General features: G+C 42.4%; 1 protein-coding gene across 1 annotated transcript in view; it reads left to right on the top strand.

Moving 5' to 3' along the window:
• scarf2 (scavenger receptor class F, member 2) overlaps positions 1-24,000 on the top strand; it is an 80,070-nt gene that overhangs the window by 2,296 nt on the left and 53,774 nt on the right. Inside the window, exon 4 of the mRNA XM_069932878.1 lies at positions 4,297-4,813. Coding sequence (XP_069788979.1) covers positions 4,297-4,813 — 517 coding nt within the window. The remainder of the gene's footprint in view (positions 1-4,296; positions 4,814-24,000) is intronic.

The following is a 24,000-nucleotide window of genomic DNA, read 5'->3' as shown; positions in this document are numbered from 1 at the left end:
TCATTTTACATCATTTGAATAGCAATTTTAGTGTATTAACCTGAAGAATTGCAATTTGATATTTGTGAGTTGCATTAACCACTGTTTTTAAGTTCAACTTTTAGTTTTGCATGGGTTAATTTTTAAGCCCTTTCTAAGCTCAGGACCCCAAGTTCAGGAGAAGTGAATCGATGTTGAGTTTTAAGCGACTTCTTAACATTGACCTGTGACTAAGACAAAACTATGATAGCATAGAGCAGAAAACCTAGATTCATATTTCAGATTTATTGTTAAAGTACATGCATGACATTATATAAAAGCCTGAGATTCATTTTACTGCCATAGGCAAAATGATCACTTATTAGGATTGCAAAGATAGTTTATTCAACACAAACATGTAAACAAATGGAGTAAACAAACTGATCATGCAATACAGAGAGAAAAAAATCAATAAAGTACAAAAGTAAGAATCCTTAAATGAGTTTGTGGTTGTGGAGGGGGTCACATCTCTTCCTGAATCTGGTGGTGTGAGTCTTGTTGTACCTAAAACTCCTTGATGGTAACAGTGAGAACAAAACATGTGCTGGGTGGTGTGGACCTTTGATAATTGCTGCTGCTCTCTAATGGCAGTGTTCCCTGTAGATGATCTCAATGGTGTGGAGGGTTTTGCCTGTGATGTCCTGGGCTGTGTCCACTACCTTTTTCAGGGCTTTCCACTCAGACATAGTGGTGTCCCCATATCAGACCATGATGCAGCCAGTCAGCACACTTTCCACCACACATCAGTAGAAATTTTCAAAGGTTTCTGATATCATACCAAACCTTTGCAAACTCTTAAGGGAATAGAGGTGCTGACGTGCTTTCTTCATGATGCCATTAGTGTGTTGGGTCTAGTAAAGATCCTCCAATATAGTGACTCCCAAGAACTTAAATTTGCTCACCCTCTTCATCTCTGATCCCCCAATGTCACTGAATTGTATACCACTGGTTTTTCCTTCCTGAAGTCAACAGTCACCTCCTTGGTTTTGGTGACATTGGGTGTGAGGTTGTTGTTGGTGCTCCATTCAGCCATGTTTCCAAACTCCATCCTGTACGGTGACTCATCACCCCTTTTTTAGTAGTATTGTCAGCGTAGATGGTTTTGTTGTTCTGTTGTTGTTGGTGTGTGGAAGGGTCAACAACAAACCTAAGTCCAAATGGCAGTACTTCTGAAGTAAGGCTTGCCTGTAGAAAGTAGATAATTTAAACATGCACATCAACAGTGTGAATTCAGATTACACCATGAATTCCCAGAAAATATTTGGCTTATCTTTTTTGAATCTGTAATTTCATGTAGTATTTTGTTTGCTCTGAACTAGTATAATGTCACCTACGACAGTATGAGCACCAGCCTGTTCACTACCAAGGAAGTGACACCCACCATCACACGTTGCCATCTACATTAGCATCTTCAAGGAGGAAGCTTGGAATTGGATGCAGGAGTCCATCTTTAATCATGTACAGTTGTCATATGTTAACCTGAATCTTGCCAAATAAATAATAATTTTGTGAAATAACACAGAATCCCAAAATTATAGAAATTCATGGCACAGACTGAATCCATTCAGCCTATTCTTGTCCATAATTTTTTGAGACTTTTCCCATATTCCAGTTCTCAGTCTGTACCCTTCAAATGAGGGAATGTCTTGTGCTCAGCTATGAAGTTTGTTGTCACCTTTGGAGGAAATGTGGTCCAAATTCCTACCAAATTTCCCCTCCCCAATCCTTATACTCACACAGCAGACAACAGCACTGTAGGAGTTGCAATAAGGCCAATCCAGCTAAATTTCCAGAGGATTGGTGCCTAGTCAAGAATTGGGAATAAGCTGTTATTGAAAGTTAGTATCAGTACGTGTTAGTGACCTCACAGGTGAACAAAAATGCAGAGTAGAGTCAACACTAAAGAAAAGGGAGTTGTCCTGGTTATTATAAAATTTAGTATTTTCAAAATGGAGAAGCAACAATGAAAAAAATGTTGGAATCAAGAGCCTGAAAATCAGAGTGTGAAGATGCTCGAGTTTTACAGGTGGGAAATAGATTATGCTTCACAGCCCATTTTAGTGCTTTATTATATATAGATAGAAGGGGAGTAATTCCAAAATTTAAGATAGGATTTCAGGAACAAAATCAAGATTCACTTTTTCATGCCACATGATTTTTTTTTTTTCATTGGAGGTCTCTCCAAAATGTTTGCAGAGACATAGACTGTAGCAATCAGAACCAATTTTGTGGGGTAAGGTTATCATGGGATCAAGAAGAAAAAGTAGGTAAATGGAGTTGCGTGCAGATAAGGCATAATGCCATTGAGAGACCAAGTATAGGATAGCACAGTGGTGCTGCCTTCCAGTTCCAGTGAGTGAAGTTTGATCCTGAACTCGAGCTTTATCGATGTGTAGTATGTATGTCTTTCTTGCACCTTGTGTATTTCTCCAAGTTGCTCTGGTTTCCTCCCACCTCCTATAAAGTTGCTGAGTGGTGGATTACTTTGCAGTTGAAAATTTTTACCAGTGTAGGTGGTGGTAGGTGTTGAGCATGTGAGAAAGACTACAGGGAAATAATGGAGGTATTCAATTGACAGGATTGGGCTGAGAGCTGGCATAGATTAAATGGGCCAAATAGCTTCTTGTATTATGGAAAAATCTAAATATACATATTACCATGTGGCTACTTCAGCTCCTAATTTTAAATATCAATTCAGACATACAGCACAGTAACAGGCCCTACCAGCACATGAATCTATGCCGCCCAATTACATCTAATTCATCTACATCATCTGTACATTTTGAAGGGTGTCAGGAAACTGGAGCACCTGGAGGAAACCCATGCAGACACAGGGAGAATGCATAAACTCATTAAAGACAGCGTCACTTTTAAACCCGGATTGCTGGTGATGTAATAATGTTGCACTAAGTGGTGCAAATACCCCTGGATGTAATGATAACGAAAAGAGGACTAACACTAACAACATGATGTTGGCATGAATAAAGTAGATTTGGTAAAAGAGGGATGAGAGACAACTGGTTTGGATTTGTTGATTACATCAACGTATATAATACATTGGATAATTAGATCATGAATAATGATTGGATTTTCAAAAAAGTGAACTCTTATTGTGAGTTGATGATGCATCAAGAATGGACAGCCTGCACCAAACATTTGTGAAACAGTGTGGTACATCTCTCAAATGAAGCTACTGATACAGTTCTCTGTGACACAAATGTGTTCTTTCCTGATACCAGTGACTGTCAGGGATCAGTTCAACGGGATCCCTAGCATGTGTAATATAATTAAACTGGTTGAGTATCTAATCACATTAAACATTGCAAACTTGGAAGGAAAAAGAGATTAAACAACATATTAAATAATGATTGAAACAGTTATGGGAGATTACAGTGGAAGATAAAATGTTATAAATGAATATTGCGAAAATAAAAATCCTTTGTTCTAAACTATTTATGAAAATGACAATATATTTACACAAGATTCATATTTTAGAATATTTGTTAAATAGTAATGAGTCTTAAAAGCAATATTCAATACCTCCTCACACCCAGCCAATTTACATTTAGCGCATTTTAATGGAAGGTTGAATTGTAATTCGCTAAAGTGAATGTGATTCCCTGGAATCGAGTAGAGAAACTTCAGTAAGGAAGCTGAATCATTTTCACCACCTTTGTCACTGTGTTAGTACAGATTCTATCACCAATGTGTATATGCACAGATTGTAGTGTAGGATGACTGTGACTGGCTGTGAGTGTAGCCACACCTACTGGCAGGACTTAAAGGATTGCTCCTAGCCAGACCAGGTCATTCTGGACTGGTCAACCTACTTGTGATATGCTCCAGTCTTTTAGTTAATAAAAGCCTTGGTTTGGATCAACAAGTCTTTGGTTCTTTCGACACGCACTACAGTCACTTCCCCTTGTTAACAAAAAATAGAAATCTACATTTCTGTGGGTTTCTCAGATAAATAATAATGAAGATCAATACAAGCTTGTCAATTTGAGTAGCATTGAATCACTTGGTGGCTTGACTCATTGTTAATGGAGACAGAAACATCTGAGTTACTCAAAGAACAGTTGAACATTATGACATGAGAATTATTTTGTAAGCGCTGAGATTCTATGTGATGAATGGGCTTTATTCTTTTATTTTCATGTTTGTACATTGAATGTCAGGATATTGCTACGGGTAAAACAAAACATCTTTGGAACACAGATCACAAGCCAGATGTCTTTCAGCAAGCACTGATCAAACCTCTATCTTTCCTTTTCTTAGAATGTCCTGAGCGGTTTTGGGGCCCAGACTGCAAGGAGTTGTGCCTGTGCCACCCAAATGGGCGCTGTGCAGATGCGACTGGGAAATGCACCTGTAACCCCAACCGCTGGGGGCCAACCTGCAACAAAATCTGCCTCTGCCACAATGGGAAATGTGACCAAGATACAGGGAAGTGCAAGTGCGAACCTCGCCGATGGGGTGCAACTTGCTCGAACATCTGCTACTGCAGTGCCAACTCTCAGTGTGATCCAAAAACGGGCAAGTGCCTCTGCCAGCCGGGCTGGTGGGGCCGCTCCTGTCATAACCAGTGTGCCTGTAACAGTTCACCGTGCGACCAGATGCAGGGTAGATGCCAGTGTAAAGAAAAGTTCTGGGGACCAAGGTGCGAACGGTGCAAGTGCATCCATGGGAAATGTAACCCTATCAATGGATCGTGTGGATGCTATCCTGGATACAGAGGAAAGTACTGCTCAGAAACATGTCCAGCTGGATCTTTTGGGCACGGGTGCCGAAGGAGGTATGCTATATAGAGATTTCTGTTAATTCTATTGCTTTGGTCAGTCGCATGCTGGATACAAGTGGAAAGTTATTGCAATCCTCAGCAAAGGACACTAAATATTTTCTTTTGTCATATTATGAGTGCACACATTCCACCCATAAGCTAACACTTCAGTTACATGAGCAGGCGGCAGTTAACACGAGTTAGCCATGATCCAAAAGCAAGGGTATGAACTGAAAATGGAGCTCACAGGGATACTTTCAGGGCCAGGTTAAGGTATTGCGGGGCCTATAGCATTTATTTTAAAGGGGCCCTAAAGGTGTAATGAGGGGGAGTATGACAGAAGTGCACAAAGTTCCAACTGGTGCATGCACAATGACTGCACCCCCAACGCCCCCCCCACAAAAAAAAATTTCTCACATTGACCCAGCATATCCGTTTTGGTAAGTTTGAAATAGTCTTAATTATTCTTAACAAAATGATGCTAACTTTCTCAGATGACTATATATTCAGTGATTACCAGTGGTGTATCTCGGGAACATAGCGCCTATGGCAAACACTGAAATAGAACCCACCCACCGCCCCCCCCCGTTAAAACTTACTTGCACATTTTGCACTTTCACTTTCACTGAAATTACACACACTGAAATTGCCTCCTCCCGTGTTAAAACACACTTACACCTTTTGTTAAAACAAAACTTAATTGCAGCGGCGGATGGCTCAATGAGGGGACAATGGCCATCTTCGCTTCCCATAATTCCCCACGCAGCTGGAACTGCTCTGCATGGCTATCTGCAGCATGCAGCTTTCCCAACATGTAAACAAATGAAACCAGCCAGTTGACTGAGGGGCTCAGGTTAAGATTTTCATTTGTTCCGCTAAGGCACGTTTCCATTTCCATTTTCATCTTTGTGCAGTGGCTATGAGATACCACACTGATAGTCAGTGTTAATAACCCCAATTAAAGGTGATAATTGGGGTCAGCGATTTTAGCCAATTATCACCTCTAATCAGGATTATTACCACAGACTTAACAGTGTGGTATCTCATAGCCGTTGCTCAAAGATGTTTCTCATAATTCGTGTACATAAACACAGGAGCCCTTGAAAACACGGGAGGCCCTTGAAAATGCGGGGGCCCGTAGTTTATGCTACTTTCGCTACTACATTAATCTGGCCCTGGGATACTTTGAAAGGACTGTGAAACTGATTAAGAAGAATCCTCTTGGCTCCATCCATAAGCTGAGCTATATATCATCACCATTCAATGACAAGAATGAATTAATAGAGGAATATAAAACAATGAGGGGCCTATTTAGGGTGGACAGCCAGCATCTTTCTCTGGGACAACAATAGCAAATACCATAGGACATCTGTTTAAGATGAGTGGAGGAAAGTTTAGGGGAGGTAATTGAGGTAAGTATTTCACTCAGAGAGTTATGGGTGCCAGCTTTGTCAGGAGTGGTGTGGAGGCTGGTACAATAGGGACATTCAGAAGATTCAGATAGGCACATGGATGTAAGAATAATAGTTATGGTTGTGAGGTAGGGAAAGATTAGATTGTTGTGGAGTAGATCTCCATAGAGTGGCACAACATCATGGGCTGAAGGTCCTGTGCTGTGCTGTAATGTTCTAGGTTCTAATGTGAGCATTGGCCACCAGACCAGCATTCAAATTCCAACTGAATTCCCCTTGATCCATCTTCTTCGATGATTACAGATGTCTAAGAAATGCAGTGGAGTAGGGAGTTCTTGAATTTTGTTCCAACGAAGATCAAAACCAGAAGTTTGACTTTGAGTGGAAATTACTTCTGGTGGTGTATTCACAAACTGCTGACCTTGTACTTACAGATACAGAGGCCAGGGGTTTAGGAGGCACTGGTGATGAAGCCTTAGTGCATCTTGCTTGTACACTGTGGCCATGTCCTGTCACTGATGGAGGGAATGAGTGTTTAGGTTGATGGCTGAGACTTCCTTCTTCTGGGTGTTGTTGACCATTATACGAGTCCAAGTCCTCCAGACTTGGACTCGTATAATGGTTCGAAGACTCTGGAGGACAGAAGATCAGTCACTCACTACAGGTTACACAGACTCATTTCACTGTAGTTTTCATACATTTAGGTAGCTGGTCCAATCAAGCTGATGGTCACTGGTGACCTCCCATGATTTTGAAGGAAGGAGTTTGCTGATGGGAACAGTGTTCAATGTTTCAATCTAGGCAGTGGATTAACACGTCTGACACATAAGATCAAATTAGTTTTAATCACCAATAATTCTTTTTGTGTCAGTTCAAACCAATTGCCCACTTCTATGCATGAGTCTCTGAGAAGATAAGGGATTCTTCCTTGGCTTGGCTTCGCAGACGAAGATTTATGGAGGGATATGACCACGTCTGCTGCAGGCTCACTGGTGACTGACAAGTCCGATGCGGGACAGGCAGGCACGGTTGCAGCGGTTGCAAGGGAAAATTGGTTGGTTGGGGTTGGGTGTTGGGTTTTTCCTCCTTTGTCTTTTGTCAGTGAGGTGGGCTCTGCGGTCTTCTTCAAAGGAGATTGCTGCCCGCCGAACTGTGAGGCGCCAAGATGCACGTTTGGAGGTGAGATCAGCCCACTGGCGGTGGTCAATGTGGCAGGCACCAAGAGATTTCTTTAGGCAGTCCTTGTACCTCTTCTTTGGTGCACCTCTGTCTCGGTGGCCAGTGGAGAGCTCGCCATAGAACACGATCTTGGGAAGGCGATGGTCCTCCATTCTGGAGATGTGACCCACCCAGCGCAGTTGGGTCTTCAGCAGCATGGATTCGATGCTTGTGGACTCTGCCAGCTCGAATACTTTGATGTTGGTGATGAAGTTATTCCAATGAATGTTGAGGATGGAGTGGAGACAGTGCTGGTGGAAGCGTTCTAGGAGCCGTAGGTGATGCCGGTAGAGGACCCATGATTCGGAGCTGAACAGGAGCGTGGGTATGACAACGGCTCTGTACACGCTGATCTTTGTGTGATTAGCTTGCATGTAACCTTTATTCTTGTAAGGATCTGGTGTACTGTGAGTAGAATTAGAGGAAGTGCATTTTAGCCTGTCAATTTGTTGTTGACTGATGATCTCACTGTTCATGCCCAGACGGTCTTTTTGGACTTGGTGACTACCAGTTAGAAAGAGTTCCAGTTCCTCTCCTCCAGCCACATTCAGCACTTGTGGGAAATGTGTTTCAAAGTTTGACTATGTCAGGATATTCTGTAAGAACATTAATTTCTCACATAATAATTAAAAGTGATAACCAAAGGGACTGAGTTATGAAATAGATAAAAGCTGAATGAGATACAGTTCCTATAGTCTTGCCTTGCATGCATGCTCTGCTGGAAGACAGAACAAGCAGAAAAGTAGTATTCCATTCCAGGACATCTGCAAGGTCCTCCTTCATCAGGAATATGATTGTCCCTTGACTGCGGTTGATGGAGCCCCCTCTCATATTTCCTCTATTTCCCAGGGCTCTGCTTTCACCACCCACTACCCCTCAAACTGAACAGAGATAACCATGGCACAGAAACAGCTCCTTCTGCCCTTCTAGTCCTTGTCTTTCATCCCACTATGCATCCAGTACATCATCCTTTGCCATTACTGCCAGTCGAATGGAATAAACAATAAACATTTTCAATTTCAGGCATCCCTCACCTCCTTTGTTCCCCTCTCTCTTTTCCAATCTGCTTCCAGTTCTCCCCCTCTCCTTTTCCATCCATTTTTAACCACTAATCCTCCACCTTTGCCCACATACTTTACCTGCCAGATCATGTCCCCCTTCTGGTTTCTTCTGGTCCCATCTGCCCTTCGCCTGTTTCCTCCCACCCCCCCCCCCCACAATGGTTTCCATTATCACTTTCCATTGCAGTTTCCAGCATTGGTAGCCTTTGCTTTGTTTATTGCCCACCACCAGCTGCCTCCATCTTTACCCTCCCCAGCCCATTTTGTTCCATCTGCCCCTTTTATCTTCTCTATATCTGTTTGCCTGGCACCCATCAAGCATTTGCCTCTACTCCCCTTCTCCTCCACCCCCTAACTCCATGATGTTCTATACCTCTGTCAGTTCACTCTCAAAGTCTCCTACTCAGGGTATAATGACCCACCTAACCAGCATCTTCCTCTATCTCAAGCCCTCTAGTCTTGATATCATCATGGTGAATCTCCTTTGGACCTCGTCCAACCTCTTCACATCTGTCCTTTTACTTGGAGACCATGTGATGGCAGTAAAAATCATGGATTACATCATAAAGTCACAAGATCCAGGATTGAGTAATGACATTCAATTTATACCGCCTCAGACATCTTGAAAAATTTCCTCCCACAGTAGTTCGTTAAATAATTTCAGCCTATACTGCCACACCCATGGATAGCTAGTTTTTCCTCTTAACGGACTAAGTCTTCCATCATTTGGAACCTGTGGCACTTTTCTAACACTGTCGTGGTTTAGTTTGAAGAAATGCTTCAGACAAATGTTCCACATCAAATGTGATTATAAAGCAAAGTACTGGAAAGTGGGAGTAAATAAAACCAATTAGTGCAGGAGTTAATCAGCAGGCCAAGTTGGAGGAGGTCAGCGACTTGGAGCATTGGTTCTGTGTTTCTCTCCACAGATGCTGCCTGGGCTGTTTTTGAAGGATTTCCTGTGTTAATTGCAAGCATGCTGCCTGAAGGATAAAATTAACATGAACTGTACCATCAGTGCAAAGCAATTTCATCGAGGAGCATGGCCCTAAAGTCAAGGCCTAACATAAAGCAGGAATGGAGTGAAATAGGCCTTATTACCTGACTTAGCCTCCACAGGATTATAGTTATGAAACCAAAGCACCAATATGCCACTGGTTGAGATGAAGGAGCCAATCTTCCTTTCATTATGCTGGAAATACAAAGAAGGACAAAAAGATTTGCATTCACATGATATCTTCAGGGAATCCCAAAGTGATTCACTGCAGAAGTGATCCATTGGCCAAAAATGCTTTGGGATGTTCTCAAAGTGGTGTAAAAGTCTCTAAAAAGAAATGGTTGCAAATATTTCTTACAGTGAAAATGTAGTCAGTTTAGTAAACCAACAGTAAGGTGCTGGAATAATAACAGTTAAACAGGAACCATTTACAGGTGGTCCCCGGCATACATCCGAGTTCCGTTCTGACCAATCAATTGGATCTCAAAATGGGCGGAAATTGGATGCATGTTACTCCGGGCCTCCACTCACCTTTTTCACTTCGAACCCTGGGTCCGCCAGCACTTTCGTGTCCCAAAAATAGAACACATTTGGTGGCAGAGGTGTCTCAACGCCCTCCTGCCCCATGGCTATCCATGTTAGTCCATCAAAATAAATGGCCCCTGGACCTCCAGGACCTGATGCATAATTTTTATATTTACATTTTAAAAAAATTTTTAAAATTTATACAGTATTTTTTTCCGGTCGAATGGATGGATGTAAGTTGCTTAGGTCATAAGTAGGGGACCACCTGTAATCTAATTTAGTGATAATATTTGGAGGATAAATGCTGGCAACAACACCCTGAAAAGTGATTTTAGGAGTTCTCTTACTTCATCCACGAGGGGGGAGGCAAAGCTTAAGTTTAATGGCAAGACTGAAAGATAGTGCCTTCATCGGTGTTCCCATACTGCTCTGGGAGAACTGGCAGGGACCCTTTCAGTGCAGAAGCATTGAAAGTTAAGGTAGATAAATTTTTGAAACATCAGAAGGATTGAGGCCCGGGAATCCAGCAGAGAAGATTCAAAGCCTGGGGTAGATCAGCCATGATTGAATGGTGAAGCAGGCTTGAGAGGACAGGTGGATGAGTTCTGATGCTATTTTCTTATGAGTCACTGGACTGAGACTGGAGCCTATGACCATCAGAACTCATGGAGACAGCAGACACAGTAAAACTAAACTGGATGAATGTGAAGGAGAATTTAATGGAGGAAATTTCCAATTTGAATTTTCTACTTGAAATTAAGTATCCATAAAGTTGAGTAGCTCAAAAATATGGTTGCCATCTATATCAATGATCTTGATGATAATGTGCTAAATTGGATTAGCAAATTTGCAGTTGACACAAAAATTGGAGGTGTTATGGACAGTGAGGAATGCTTTCAAAGTTTGCAGAGGGATCTGGACCAACTGGAAAAAATGGGGTGAAAAATGGCAGATGGAATTTAATGCAGATAAGTGTGAAGTGTTGCATTTTGGAAGGACAAACCAAGTAAGGACATGCACGATAAATGGTAGGGCACTGAGGAATGCGGTGGAACAGAGGGATCTGGGAATACAGATACATAATTCCCTGAAAATGGTGTCACAGGTAGATAGGAATGTAAAGAGAACTCTTGGCATTTTGGCCTTCATAAATCAAAGTATTGAGTGGAGGAGTTGGGATGTTATGGTCAAATTGTACAAGATATTGGTGAGGCCAAATTTGGAGTATTGTGTGCAGTTTTGGTCACCTAACTACAGGAAAGATATCAATAAGACAGAGAGTGCAGATGTTGCCTGGACTTCAGGAACTGTGTTACAGGGAAAGGTTAAACCAGTTAGGACAGGTTATTCCCTGGAGCATAGAAGAATGAGGGGAGATTTGATAGAGGTTTACAAAATAATGAAGGTGTAGATAGAGTAAATATAGATAAGCTTTTCCCACTGAGGGTAGGTGAGATACAAACTAGAGGACATAGGTTAAGGGTGAAGGAGGAAATGTTTAGAGTGAACAGTAGGGAAACTTCTTCACACAGTGTGGTGGGATTGTGGAATGTGCTGTCAGCTGAAATGGTGATTGTGGGCTCAATTTTAATTAAAAAAAATTTGAACAGGTACTTGGATTGGAGGGGTATGGAGGGCTATGATCAAGGTGCATGTCAGTGGGATTAGGGAGAATAATAGTTTGGCATGGACTATAAGGGCTGATGGGCCTGTTTCTATGCTGTACTGTTCTATATATTTTAGGATCGTGGATGTGAAGTGTTAATGTTACTCTTTCCACATATGGTGCCTGAACTGCTGAGTTTTTCCAGGATTTTCTGTTTTTATTTCTGATTTGCAGTATCTGAAATTTTTCAGTTTTCAAACCTTGTCGCACTGGTTACTGAGTGGAAGTCTGCAGATGGTGTGATTATAGTAAAAACACACAAAAATGCTGGAGGAACTCGGCTGGTCTCTCAGCATCCATAGGATGTAACGATATATTACTTGACGTTTTGGGCCTGAGCCCTTCTTCAAGACAGAACCAAAAAAACAGGAAAGCATCAGAATAAAGACTAAAGAATGGGAGGGGGAGAAGGCAAGTCCAACAAAAGGTGTTAATTGGAAATGATAAGAGGAAAGGTGAGAATTGATTTTGGCTCTGTGAAAAGAGACAGAGAGAGAGAGAGAGTGCTGGGGAAAGGCAAAAAGAGGAGGTGGGGGGGGGGGGCTGGTGGGTTTAACAGAAATTGGAGATTGTGGCTACTGAGCAAGGTAATTTATCTCCTTCCACCCTGACTCCAAATAAAAATAAGCCGATTCAAGAAAAGGAACTAGATCTCTTGGGTTGATTTATACAAAATAGCATCAATTCCTTGCTCTTGTTCACAGTAACGGAAGATAATTCAGTTTCATTTCATTGAGTTTCATTTTTTCAGGATGTGTTAGTGTGGTGGAGCACAGGGGTCTTATTAACTTGATACAATAAGGATCAAATCTGGGCACTGTGAGGAACCTTGTTGTTAACATGTTTACAAATTATTTTGGGATTTTTAGTGAAGGTGTAAGTTGCTTTCTTTGAATATGATTACAATTCATATTGAGTGTCTCACTGTTGGAATAGAGTACCTTCAAGATTCAAATTCTGGACCATATTATTTGCTCTGGGCCATTCTATGAACTACAATAGCATGTGCAAAAAATCTTAAAAGGGAAACACTGGTTTGGTGAGTAACTGAGAAAAACTTACAGAGCCCTGGGATAGGAACTTTGCATACAAAAGCAAAGATTTAAACAGGAAAGTCTGCAGGCACTGTGATTGTAGTGCAGCACACAAAAGTAATGGGGAAACCGATCAGGTCATGTAGCATCTTTAAGAAATAAAGAGTAATCAACGTCTGGGGCCTAAGACCTTCGTCAATGTAGGAGTGAAATGCAGGCAGGTGCCTGAATAAAAAGGTGGGCAGAGCAAAAGCAAAGAGATTATTTAATCTCTTTTAAAATACAAGAGAATGCCTACAATTAGTGTATTAAGAACCCTGTGGTATAGAACAGTTGTGAAGTCTTTAGTGAAAGTGCAGTAAAGATTTGATGGAATGTTTGCAGGGGCAATGGACTTCATTTATAAAAGGTGCCGAAGTTGAGATTAACTTCTGCACAACAGTGAAGATTCAGAGGAGATTGGATGGAGATTTTTAAATTACAAAAGGTCTAAATCAGGGGTTCCCAACCTTTTTGTTCCTCTGTACCCCTTGGGCATTTTTATAGGTTCCCATGTACCCCTAAAAATTAAGTATAAAAAAAACACGACATTGTGGAATCTGACTGCAGATTACAATACCATGTATTGTACAGTAGTGGTTATTCTCTCGGACCCAATGTACCCCCTGTAAAGTGCAAATGTACCACTGGGGGTACACGTACCCCGGGTTGGGAATCCCTGGTCTAAATAATATGAATAAAGGGAGAACTTGTTTTCACTGATAGGGAAAATTTACACAGTAAAGTGCTTATGCTTTGGCATTCCCTGTCTTAAGATTCAATCATTGCTCTCAAAGGGGTGTTGCATAGATATTTGAATAGAAATTTATGCTGGGTTGAAGGTGAAGACCTAGAGGGAGGGACTGTGGATACTCTTGCAATGGGTAGAATGGTCACATCAGGCAGAATGGCCTCCTTTTGTGTTGTAGTGATTCTCCAATTCCAATAGATGTCATATATTGACCTTTTTTAAGAGTAAGAATTGTACTGGCTTTGGAGGATAGTGAGATGTAAATGCCTTATATCTTCAATGATCCAGGTTCAATCTTAATATTCAATGTGCGGAATTTGGTTGTATTCCCTTGCTCTGCATGCTGAACTGTTTCGCTTTGAGCTCAAAATTCTGACACATCCTGTTGGAGTTAAAGAAAGATTGATTTTTAGATATTAAGGGAATCAAGCAATGTGGCATTAGTGCTGAGGTTAAAAATCAGCCATTATCCAACTGAATAGAGGACGAACAAGAGACTAATTGGTCTAATTCTGCTCTATGAAACTATGGAAATACACATGAAATATCAACACAAAAGAATATTATTGTATTTTAAATAAATGGTTCAAAGACCCACTCAACACAGCTGATCCCTGCAATGAAATGGTCACCATGAACATCCAGTTAAAGTGTAAATTTCCCAAAGTTAAATATATCCATTGTGGTGTTGAACTACTTTACGTAACATTCTGACAGGAGGTGAATTACAGAAGTTTGAAGGATCAGGGGCAGCCAATAAAGTATTAAAAGCATAGACTGAAGGGAAAAGACACTTAGAATTGAACTAACCTTAACTGTTGGTTTAATGGGTGGCTGATAATGGCCAGTGTTCAAGTGGTGAATAGGATGTGACATGAACAAATGACATAAATTAAAACAAAGATCAGCACGTTCCAGACAATGACAGTACGAGTTCCCAATCCCAGTCTCTTTCAAGTTACCTAATCATAGTTGGGTTCAATGCTGCTGAGCTACGGAACGGGATATGTCAAGTTTCCCACTTCCATTGGCTATCACTGTCTCCTGCTGGGAATTGCATTGATGTGAATGTTACCATTAAGGATCTAGCTCACTGGTCAGTTAAATAGTACCACCAGAAATCACTGTGATCGGTGATGCTGACACCGGGAAAATATTACCCAGGAATAATTATTCTCTCTTCAGGAGAGGAGTGGATGAAATTGTGAAACAAGCAGCAAAATCACACTCTTCTCATTTAGTTAAACTGCAATACCTAATGTAAAACTGGTCCAGTAGATTTTTGTGGGTTGTGGGTAATGATTGTAAATAAAAGGCTGAAATGAGCCTGCAAAGTTTGCACAAAAACTCTCACAAGGTTCCTAGGGTGAGAGATTGAGAACTGGCTGGGGCCAGGCATGTGACACCGCTTGTGAGCATTTTAAATCAAAAACATGTGGAACTTTTCAAATAAGATCCCAAAATAAAACTGAGAAAGATGTAAAGCAATCTGGAACACAGTCTAGACAACAGGAAGATCCAATCAAAACAGGGAGCGAGCAGCAGGTTGCGGGAAGGCAAACAGAATATTAATGCAATGAGACCAGACTTTTAATGGGGTTTTTGAACTACCTCCACCCTTCACCTTGTATTCATGTCCTACCATTTACAGCAATGAGAGCGCAGTTTGCAACAGTGCCTGCCTGTTGATATGGCAACTGATTTTAATCCCCATGCAAAAAATATTAGGTGAGAGTTCATCTCACAGGTTGGCATCCCGAAGCATGCATTTGTAATGCATAATCATTTTCCTTTAATAATTTCTGCTGTGCATAATGAGTAGACAGAAATTAACCACGGTTCTTGACTTGGGCTCTAAGCTATGAGGAAGGGCTCAGGGGATGCACTGTTTACAGTTTTAAATGGAACTTTCTAAGGCTTAAAGTTCTGCGAGGAATGCAGCATGTAAGTTTAAGTGAGGACATGTTTTGAACGAGGAGCCGAAAGCAATGACGCATGCTTGAATTTCACGAGGCTTAAAGGAACGAAAGGATAAAATGTTTTATTTTGTTCTTTCACAGTGTGGCATAGAATGTGGAATAGAATTGCAGCTGGAAGCAATTCTTGTGCCAACTAACGTCCAACTATGAGGAATGGCCAGGAAATATAGAATGATTGTGGTTATGAGGTAGCTCATTGGGACATAGTGGGGTAGTCACTGCCACACAGCCTTAATGGATGCCCTGTTACCTTGTGGGCATTGGGTTCCATTATAACCATCATTAACTTATGCACACACTACCACTTCTTTTGTTTCACCATGGCTTTCCCCATCTAACTTTATTGTGAAAGTAGCTTCACCCTGTGGATAACTGGGAGTCAAAAAAGGAGGCCTGCCTTAATCTTCTCAAGTGCATGTGAGGAATGAATCCCATCAGAACAGGGAAAGCAAAGTATTTATTGCCTCCGTGATTCTAATGCAACCCAATGTTTTTGCTTGTTCCTTTTCTTCCTGCTCCTGCTTGTACAAGGGCTGCATTTGGTTAATGTGGGGCAGGAGCAAATACTACAAACGCTGCTGTAATTATTATTCTTGTTGCTTATTTGTATTTAATATTTCTGCTTGGCACTGAAACTCCCATTTGTGGTGTAGATGTGCTTAGTGCTGATAGAGCTCTAGGTCCTCCTGTAGGTCCTAGAGCTGTTTAGACCTTGTGTCATTGTGTAAGCGATGTTGTTGCAGGGGTAGTGTTATTACAGGCAAACCTGCTGTTGTAGGGTTAGGTTTTGCTGTGGTAGAAGTGTTGCTGTAGCTGGTGGTATTCCTGAAACTTGCTCTCGGTGAGATGTTTCCACAATTGGCAATATCATAGAAACATTGAAACATAGAAGATAGGAGCAGGAGTAGGTCATTTGACCCTTCGAGCCTGCTCCACCATTCAACGAGATCATGGCTGATCTTAAAGTTCAGTACCCCGTCCCCGCCTTCTCTCCATAACCTTTAATACCCTTATACTGAAGAAATAGATCTAATTCCCTCTTAAATAGATTTAATGAACCTGCCTCTACTGCCCTCTGTGGCAATGAATTCCACAGATTCACCACCCTCTGGGTCAAGAAATTCCTCCTCATCTCGGTCCTAAATGGTTTGCCTATTATCCTCAAACCATGGCCCTGGGTTCTGGATTTTCCCATCATTGGAAACATCCCATCTGCATCCATTCTGTCCAGTCCTGCCAGAATTTCATATGTCTCTATGAGATCCCCTCTCAATCTTCTAAACTCCAGCGAGTACAATCCCAATTTGCGCAATCTTTCCTCACAAGTCATTCCTGCTATTCCTGCCTGGTGAATCGCCTCTGCATTCCCTCCATTGCAAGAACATCCTTCCTTAGATAAGGTGACCAAAACTGCACACAATACTCCAGGTGGGGTCTCACCAAGGCCCTGTACAGCTGCAGTAAGGTATCCTTGTTCCTATACTCAAACCCTCTTGATATGAAGGCCAACATACCATTTGCCTTTTTAACCACCTGCTGTACCTGCAGGGGTCCCAGTACAGATCCCTGTGGCACCCCACTGGTCACTGCCTGCCACTCAGAAAATGAGCCATTTATCTCAACTCTCTGTCTTCTACCTGCCAGCCAGTTCTCAATCCACATCAATACTTTTCCCCCAATCCCATGAGCCTTGATTTTGGAAGCCAGTCATTTATGCGGGACCATATCGAAGGCCTTTTGGAAGTCCAGGTACACCACATCCACTGGCTCTCCCCATCTATTTTACCTGTCACCATCTCAAAGAATTCCAATAGATTTGTCAAGCACGATTTACCTTTTATAAATCCATGTTGACTCCGTCCGATCCCTTCTCTGCTAGTCATATGCTCCGCTATTACATCCTTAATAATGGATTCCATCATTTTTCCAACTACTGATGTAAGACTCACCGGCCTATAATTCCCCGCTTTTTCTCTACCCCCCTTTTAAAATAGGGGTAACATTAGCTACCCTCCAATCCATGGGTACTGATCCTGAGTCTATCGAGTTCTGGAAAATAATTCTTAAAGCATCTGCTATCTGAATGGCCACTTCCTTAATTACCCTAGGATGTAGATTATCAGGCCCTTGGGATTTATCTGCCTTCAATCCCATCAATTTCCCCAAGACCATGTCCTTAGAGATACTGATTTCTTTCAGTTCCTCCCTTGCATTAGTCTCTATGTTTCCCAACATCCTTGGGAGATTATTTGTATCCTCTCTTGTAAAAACAGAACTAAAGTAAGAATTTAATTGGTCTGCCATTTCCTTATTCCCCATTATATATTCCCCTGATTCCGACTGCAAAGGACCTACTCAGGATTTCACCAATCTTTTCCTCTTGACATATTTATAAAAGCTTTTGCAGTCGGTTTTTATATTTGCCGCAAGCTTACTTTCGTAATTTATTTTTGCTCTCTTGATTAATCCCTTTGTCCTCCTTTGGTGCATCTTGAACTGCTCCCAGTCTTCGGTTGTGGTACTTTTTTTGGCCAATTGATATGCTCTCTTTTTGGACCTAATGCTGTCTCTAATTTCCCTTGTTATCCATGATTGAGTCACCTTTTTTGGTTTATTTTTATGCCAAACCGGTATAAACGATTTTTGCAATTTCTCCATTAGATCTGTGAATGCTTTCCATTGTCTATCCACAGTCAACTCCCCCATAAACACCACCCAATCAATCTTACTCAACTCCCGTCTCATACCATCATAATTCCCTTTATTTAAATTCAGGACCCTAGTCTCGGTTTTAATTTCATCACTCTCCATGTCAAGTGAGAATTCGATCATATTGTGATGGCTCACACCCAAAGGGCCTCGTACAACAAGATTGTTGATTAGCCCCTTATCATTGCATAATACCCAATCTAAAATGGCCTGCTCCCGACTTGGTTCCTCGACATATTGGTCTAGATAACCGTCCCGTAAACATTCAAGAAATTCCTCCTCCTCAGTATTTTTACTAATTTGGCTAGTCCAATCTATATGCAAATTAAAGTCTCCCATGATGACAGCTGTTCCCTTATTGCATGCTTTTCTAATTTCTCTTTTAATGCCTTCCCTCACCTACTATTTGGAGGCCTATATACCACCCCCACTAACGTTTTCCGCCCCTTGCTATTCCTCAGTTCTACCCATATAGATTCCTCATCTTCCGAGTTGATATCCTTTCTGTCAATCGTGTCGGTCCCTTCTCTCACCATCAATACTACCCCACCCCCTTTTCTTTCTTGCCGATCCCTCCTAAATATCGTTGTGGTTGGTGGTATTTCTGAAACTGGTGCCGTTGCTCAAAGGGGAGATGTTGTGACAGTCGGCAATACTATGTTTGGTATTCCTGTAACTGGCAATATTGTTCTGAGGGGAGATGCTGCCATAGGTGATGGCATTTTTGCAGTTGATGGTGTCGCTGCAGGGAGGTATTGATGTAGTTGGTAATGCTGCCGGCAGAAAGGTTGCTGTAGGTGAAAGTGTAGGAACAGGTATTATTTTAGGTAGGAGCTTTGCTACTGCTGAAAATGGAGATGTTGATACACGTTGAGGTCAGTGAATCAATCAGAATTCATGGTCAGGAACCTGTCATGATATTCGTTGTTTTGAGGCAATATTGCGGTGCCAATATTGCTATTAATTACATTTCAAAAATAAATAAGTAGTGCAAGAAAATAGGATAAAATAAGGTGGTGTCTGTGGTTCATTGTCCATTCTGAAATCTAATGGCAGAGGGAAAGAAGCTGTCCTTGTGCCACTAAGTGCTTGATTTCAAGCTCCTGTACCTTTTTTTCCTAATGGTAGCGGTGTGAAGAGGGCATGGTCTGGGTGGTGGGGGTCCTTGAGGATAGAGACTGCTTTCTTTAAGGCACTGCCTCTTGGAGTCAAAGAGTGAAGAATGGTGCCCGCAATGTTGCTGGGTGAGTTAACAACTTTCTGGAGTTTCTTTCTCCTGTCCATTGGCACCTCCATAACAGACAGTGATGCAACCAGATAGAATGTTCTCCATGGTATGCCTGTAGAAATTTTTGAGAGTCTTGGGTGACATACCAAATCTCCTCAAACTCCTCGTAAAGTATAGCTGCTGGCAAGTCTTCTTCGTAATTCCATTGATATGGAGGCTCCAGGACAGATCCTCATACATGATGACACCAATGAATTTGAAGTTCTTGACCCTCTTCACTGCTGAGCCCCAGATGAGGTTGGTTTATCTTCTGATTTCCTCCTGAAGTCCACAATCAGCTCTTTGGTTTTACTAAAGTTGAGTGCAAGTTTGTTGTTGTGACACCACACAATAAGCTGATCTTTCTCCCTCTTGTACTCTTCTTCTTGGCGGTCTGTGATTCTGGTGAGGACCTTGGCATCAGCAAATCAGTAGATGCCATCTGAAGTGCACCTAGAGACACAGTCATGAGTGTAGAGTGAGTAGAGCAGTGAAGGACGCATCCTTGAGGTGCACCTGTGCTGATCGTCAGTGAGGAGCAGACCTTGTTTTTAATTCCTGCTGACTGTTATTTTCTGAGGAAGTCAAGGATCCAGTTGCAGAGGGATGTGCAGAGTCCCAGGGTTGGGAGCTTGTTTATCAGTAGTGAGGGAAGTAAATCACAAAAATCTGTAGACACTGTGGTTGAAGTAAGAGCACAAAATGCTGGAGAAGCTCAGCAGGTCAAACCATGTCCTTTATGTAGCAAAGGGAAAGATACATAACCGACGTTTCGGGCTTGAGGACTTCATCAAAGGATGAGAAAATGCCAGCAAGTGTCTGAACAAAAGAGTTGGGAGTGGGGTGGTTGGCAAAGGCAAATGATAGGTGGAGAAAGGAGGGAGGGGACATCAGCAATGAAGGGAGGAGGGATGGCTGGTTGGATGGAGGAACTGGAAAAACAAGAAAAGGGGACGGGAAAGAAAAGGTTAGCAGATTTAGAGGAAAGCAGTGAAGTCAATGTTAATGCCATCTGGCTGGAGGGTGCCCAGACGGAAAAAAAGGTGTTGTTCCTCCAATCTGTGCTTGGTCAGTGTGGGTAGTACACAAGCCCATGGACAGACATGTGAGGGCGGGAGTGTGACTCAAAATTGATATGGTTGGCCATTGGGAGGTGGCTGTTGTTGCAAATGAAGCAGAGATGCTGAGTGAACAAAGGGTCCCAGAAAGGGAGCACCGGATGCGGTAAATGTCCTCTGGATGTACAAGTGAAAGGTTTCTTTGGGGTCCCAGACTGTGGGGAGGGAGGAGGTGTGGTGCAAGTGTTCCAGCAGGCACAGGGGAAGGTGCTGGGGGTGCGATGGGTGGGGAGGGATAAGTACACGAGGAATCATGGAGGCATTTGGAACGCCGAGGGGAGGAGAAGAAAAATGTGTCTGGTGGTGGGATCCTGTAGTAAGTGTCGGAAATTCCGGCAGATGATGTGTTGGCTGCAGAGGCTGGTGGGGTGGTAAGTGAGAATGAGGGGATTCTGTGTTTGTTGCGTCTGGGGGAAGAGGGGACCAGGGCAGATGAGCAGGAGGTGGAGGAGAAGCAGGAGAGGGCTGAGTTGATGATGGCGGAGGCGAAGTCATATTTGTGGAAGAAGACAAACATTTCAGAAGATCTGGACAAAGAAGACCTCATCTTTTGAATAGATGTGGTGGAGATGGAGAAATTGAGAGAAGAGGATAGAATCCTTGCAGGGGACAGGGTGTGAGGAGGTATAGTGTAGGTAGTTGTGGGAGTTGGAGAGTTTGTAGTATATGTCGGTGGCCAGCTTGTCTCCCGAGATGGAGATCCAGAAAGGAGAGAGTGTTGTCAGAGATGGACCAAGGTGAGTTTGAGATCAGGGTGGAAGTTGTCCGTGAAGTGGATGAAGTTAAAAAGCTCATCGTGGGTGCATGAGACAACCCCGATGTCATCATCGATATACTGGAGGAAGAGTTGAGGGCTCTTACCTGTGTAGGCTTGCAACACAGGCAAGACCCCTCAACTCTTGTGAGTACTGAGGGAATGATGGTGTTGAGGGCTGAGCTGTAAATGATGGAGAGTAGCCAGATGTATATGTTGTTGTGGTTTAGGTGATCCAGAGCTAAGTGGAGAGGCAATGATTTTGCACCTGCTGTGGAGTGATTGTGACCATGGGTGAATTGCAGTGGGTCCAGTCCTTAGGTATGTGTTAATTCTGGCCATAACCAACCTCTCAAAGCATTTCATCACAGCAAATGAGTAGCACTGGGGAATAGTCATCGAGGCAGCTCACTCTATTCCTCGTGCACTGGAATGATTAATGCCCTTCTGAACCAGGTGGGAACCTCTGACTGCAGCAGTGAGAGATTGAAAATGCTGCAACCCTCCCTGATATAGCTGTAAGCTTTTCGTGTTGGTGTAACTGGGTGCTGTGTTTGAGAGTAGTAACACAGTGCCACTATATATGGGGGTAATGATGGTTTCATTCTGCTTGAAATGCTGGTGATGTTTCTGCAAATGATGAATCTGTACAGGTTAGGATTCCTGTAAGTCCTTGTACATTTATAAGGGTAAATATAGGTAATGGTGTTGCCGTAGGTGAAAGTGTTACTGTAAGCTGCAATTTTTCTATAAATGACAGAGTGTCCGTCAATGCAGGTGTTCACCGAGGCATTATCTGAGTGACTTGCTGGGCCGGATTCCCATCCAACTGATGATGACAAAGTGTCTCCTAGAACGGAAGGTTGCCGTGGCGAATGAATTTCATTTAATTGTTCAAATGCTGTTTGTCCAGATTAATCTTGTTACTTGGCTTTTACCATTATTTCTGTGAATTTTAAATCCAAAATGATGCTGGGGAGTGGTGATATTATTTCTGATGCCTGTGGAGCACACTAAAATAAGCTTTTCACTGGACCTCAGTATAGGCAACAATAAACTAAACTCTGAGCTTTAACTCTACCATACATGCTGGCGCTCCTGCAGGTGATGGCTTTTCTGTCGATCCAGCTGTTCCTGTAAGTGACAGTTTTCCAGTATTCATGTTCCCGTATAGATGTTCCGAGAGATATCAGTGCTCCTCTGGCTTCAGTAGGGTTGGTGCTTCTGTTTATGTTGGTACGTTACTATGGGTGATGATATGAGGGGAATGGGCCATGGTGGAATTCAGTGGCATATTCCTCCCTCCCCCAAATCACTTTCTGAGATGGCCAATGGAGAAAGCTGCAGATGTCCCCAAAGTGATATGGAAGCTTCTCTCAATGTGGCAGAAGAGCAGAGATCCCCTAGAGAGAATAAGGCTGGTGATGTAACTCTCAGCTCTCTTTCCAGTAAACACTGTCCAGCATTCAGGCTTTCAGGTGGAGGGAGTCCTTTATGATACTAGCTGACTATATGAGGCAGTGCCTCACGTTGATGTCTGAAGTGGATGGGAGGTCAGAGCCTGTGATGGACCTGGCTTTGTTTGCTTTCTTCTGCAGTGTTCTGTATACCTGGCAACCAGTCAGTACATACCAAGCTGTAGTCAAGGAATAACAACCTGATCTAGCTGTTGCTGTGGTCAAGGTGATCGAAAGGAGAATGGGCAGCCAACAGGATGGCACCTTCTATGGTCCTGTTGTGTCAATAGGCAAACTGGAGTGGGTCCAGGTCACTCCTGAGATAGGAATTGATTTGCTCCCTAACCATCCTCTCAAAGCACCATCATGGTGGATGTCAGTGCCACAGTTCAATAGTCATTGAGGCAGGTCACCTTCCTTTCGTAGCTATTGGCTTGAACTATGGATCTTGGCACCTCATTGAAGCTGTTAAGCATGAATGATATCTAGAAAACCTTCTGGACTTGTTCTGGATTTAATTGTGCGACCATCAGCTGATAACTTAATTTCATCTTTCTTACACATTCTGTAGATTACAACTGTTCATTTGCCGTATGCAACCTCATTCAGTCTACAGTCACATGTGGCTTTGCTGCAGCTGAGAATTAAAATATTCCATTGCGGTGAGATGTAGGTTCCAAAATCTACTCCATGTATTTTTTTTTTCACTTTACTGTAATACACTCAGAGGTACAATCTGAGGGAACTTCTTCATACTGCATATCAGATTATATGAGGATTTTAATGAGATATGAAGGAGAGGCAATATTTATTCTGTTTTAAACCCGATTTGAAATATCTTAATGGGACAGTATGGACAAAGCATTATTCTGGCCATGACTAGGTGATTTGAAGGGGGTTTTCCTGGTTCCTGAGGAGGTAAAACACTTGCTTCTACACCTCTATCCTGAAACAATGACCATTCTTTTTCTCCCGCTGATGCTGTTCGACCTACTGAGTTCCTCCAACAGACTGCATTTTGCACCAAATTCAAACTTTTACAACCTCTCGCATGGCCCTATGAAAACGTTAGCGTGTTCGGTGGTTCTTTTCTCTCACTCCACATAACTCTACCACCCAACCAGCTTGCAGTGGCTGTAAATGACCACCAAGCTATAACAAATGGCTATTTAGATTTAATCTTTCAATGCCAATATAATTTGACCCTTCAGGCAT

The sequence above is a fragment of the Narcine bancroftii genome, chromosome 4, assembly GCF_036971445.1.
Source record: "Narcine bancroftii isolate sNarBan1 chromosome 4, sNarBan1.hap1, whole genome shotgun sequence".
In the NCBI taxonomy this organism is placed as follows: Eukaryota; Metazoa; Chordata; class Chondrichthyes; order Torpediniformes; family Narcinidae; genus Narcine; species Narcine bancroftii.
The sequence above is the reverse complement of the archived record's forward strand: the minus strand, read 5'-3'. Positions and strand labels throughout refer to the sequence as shown.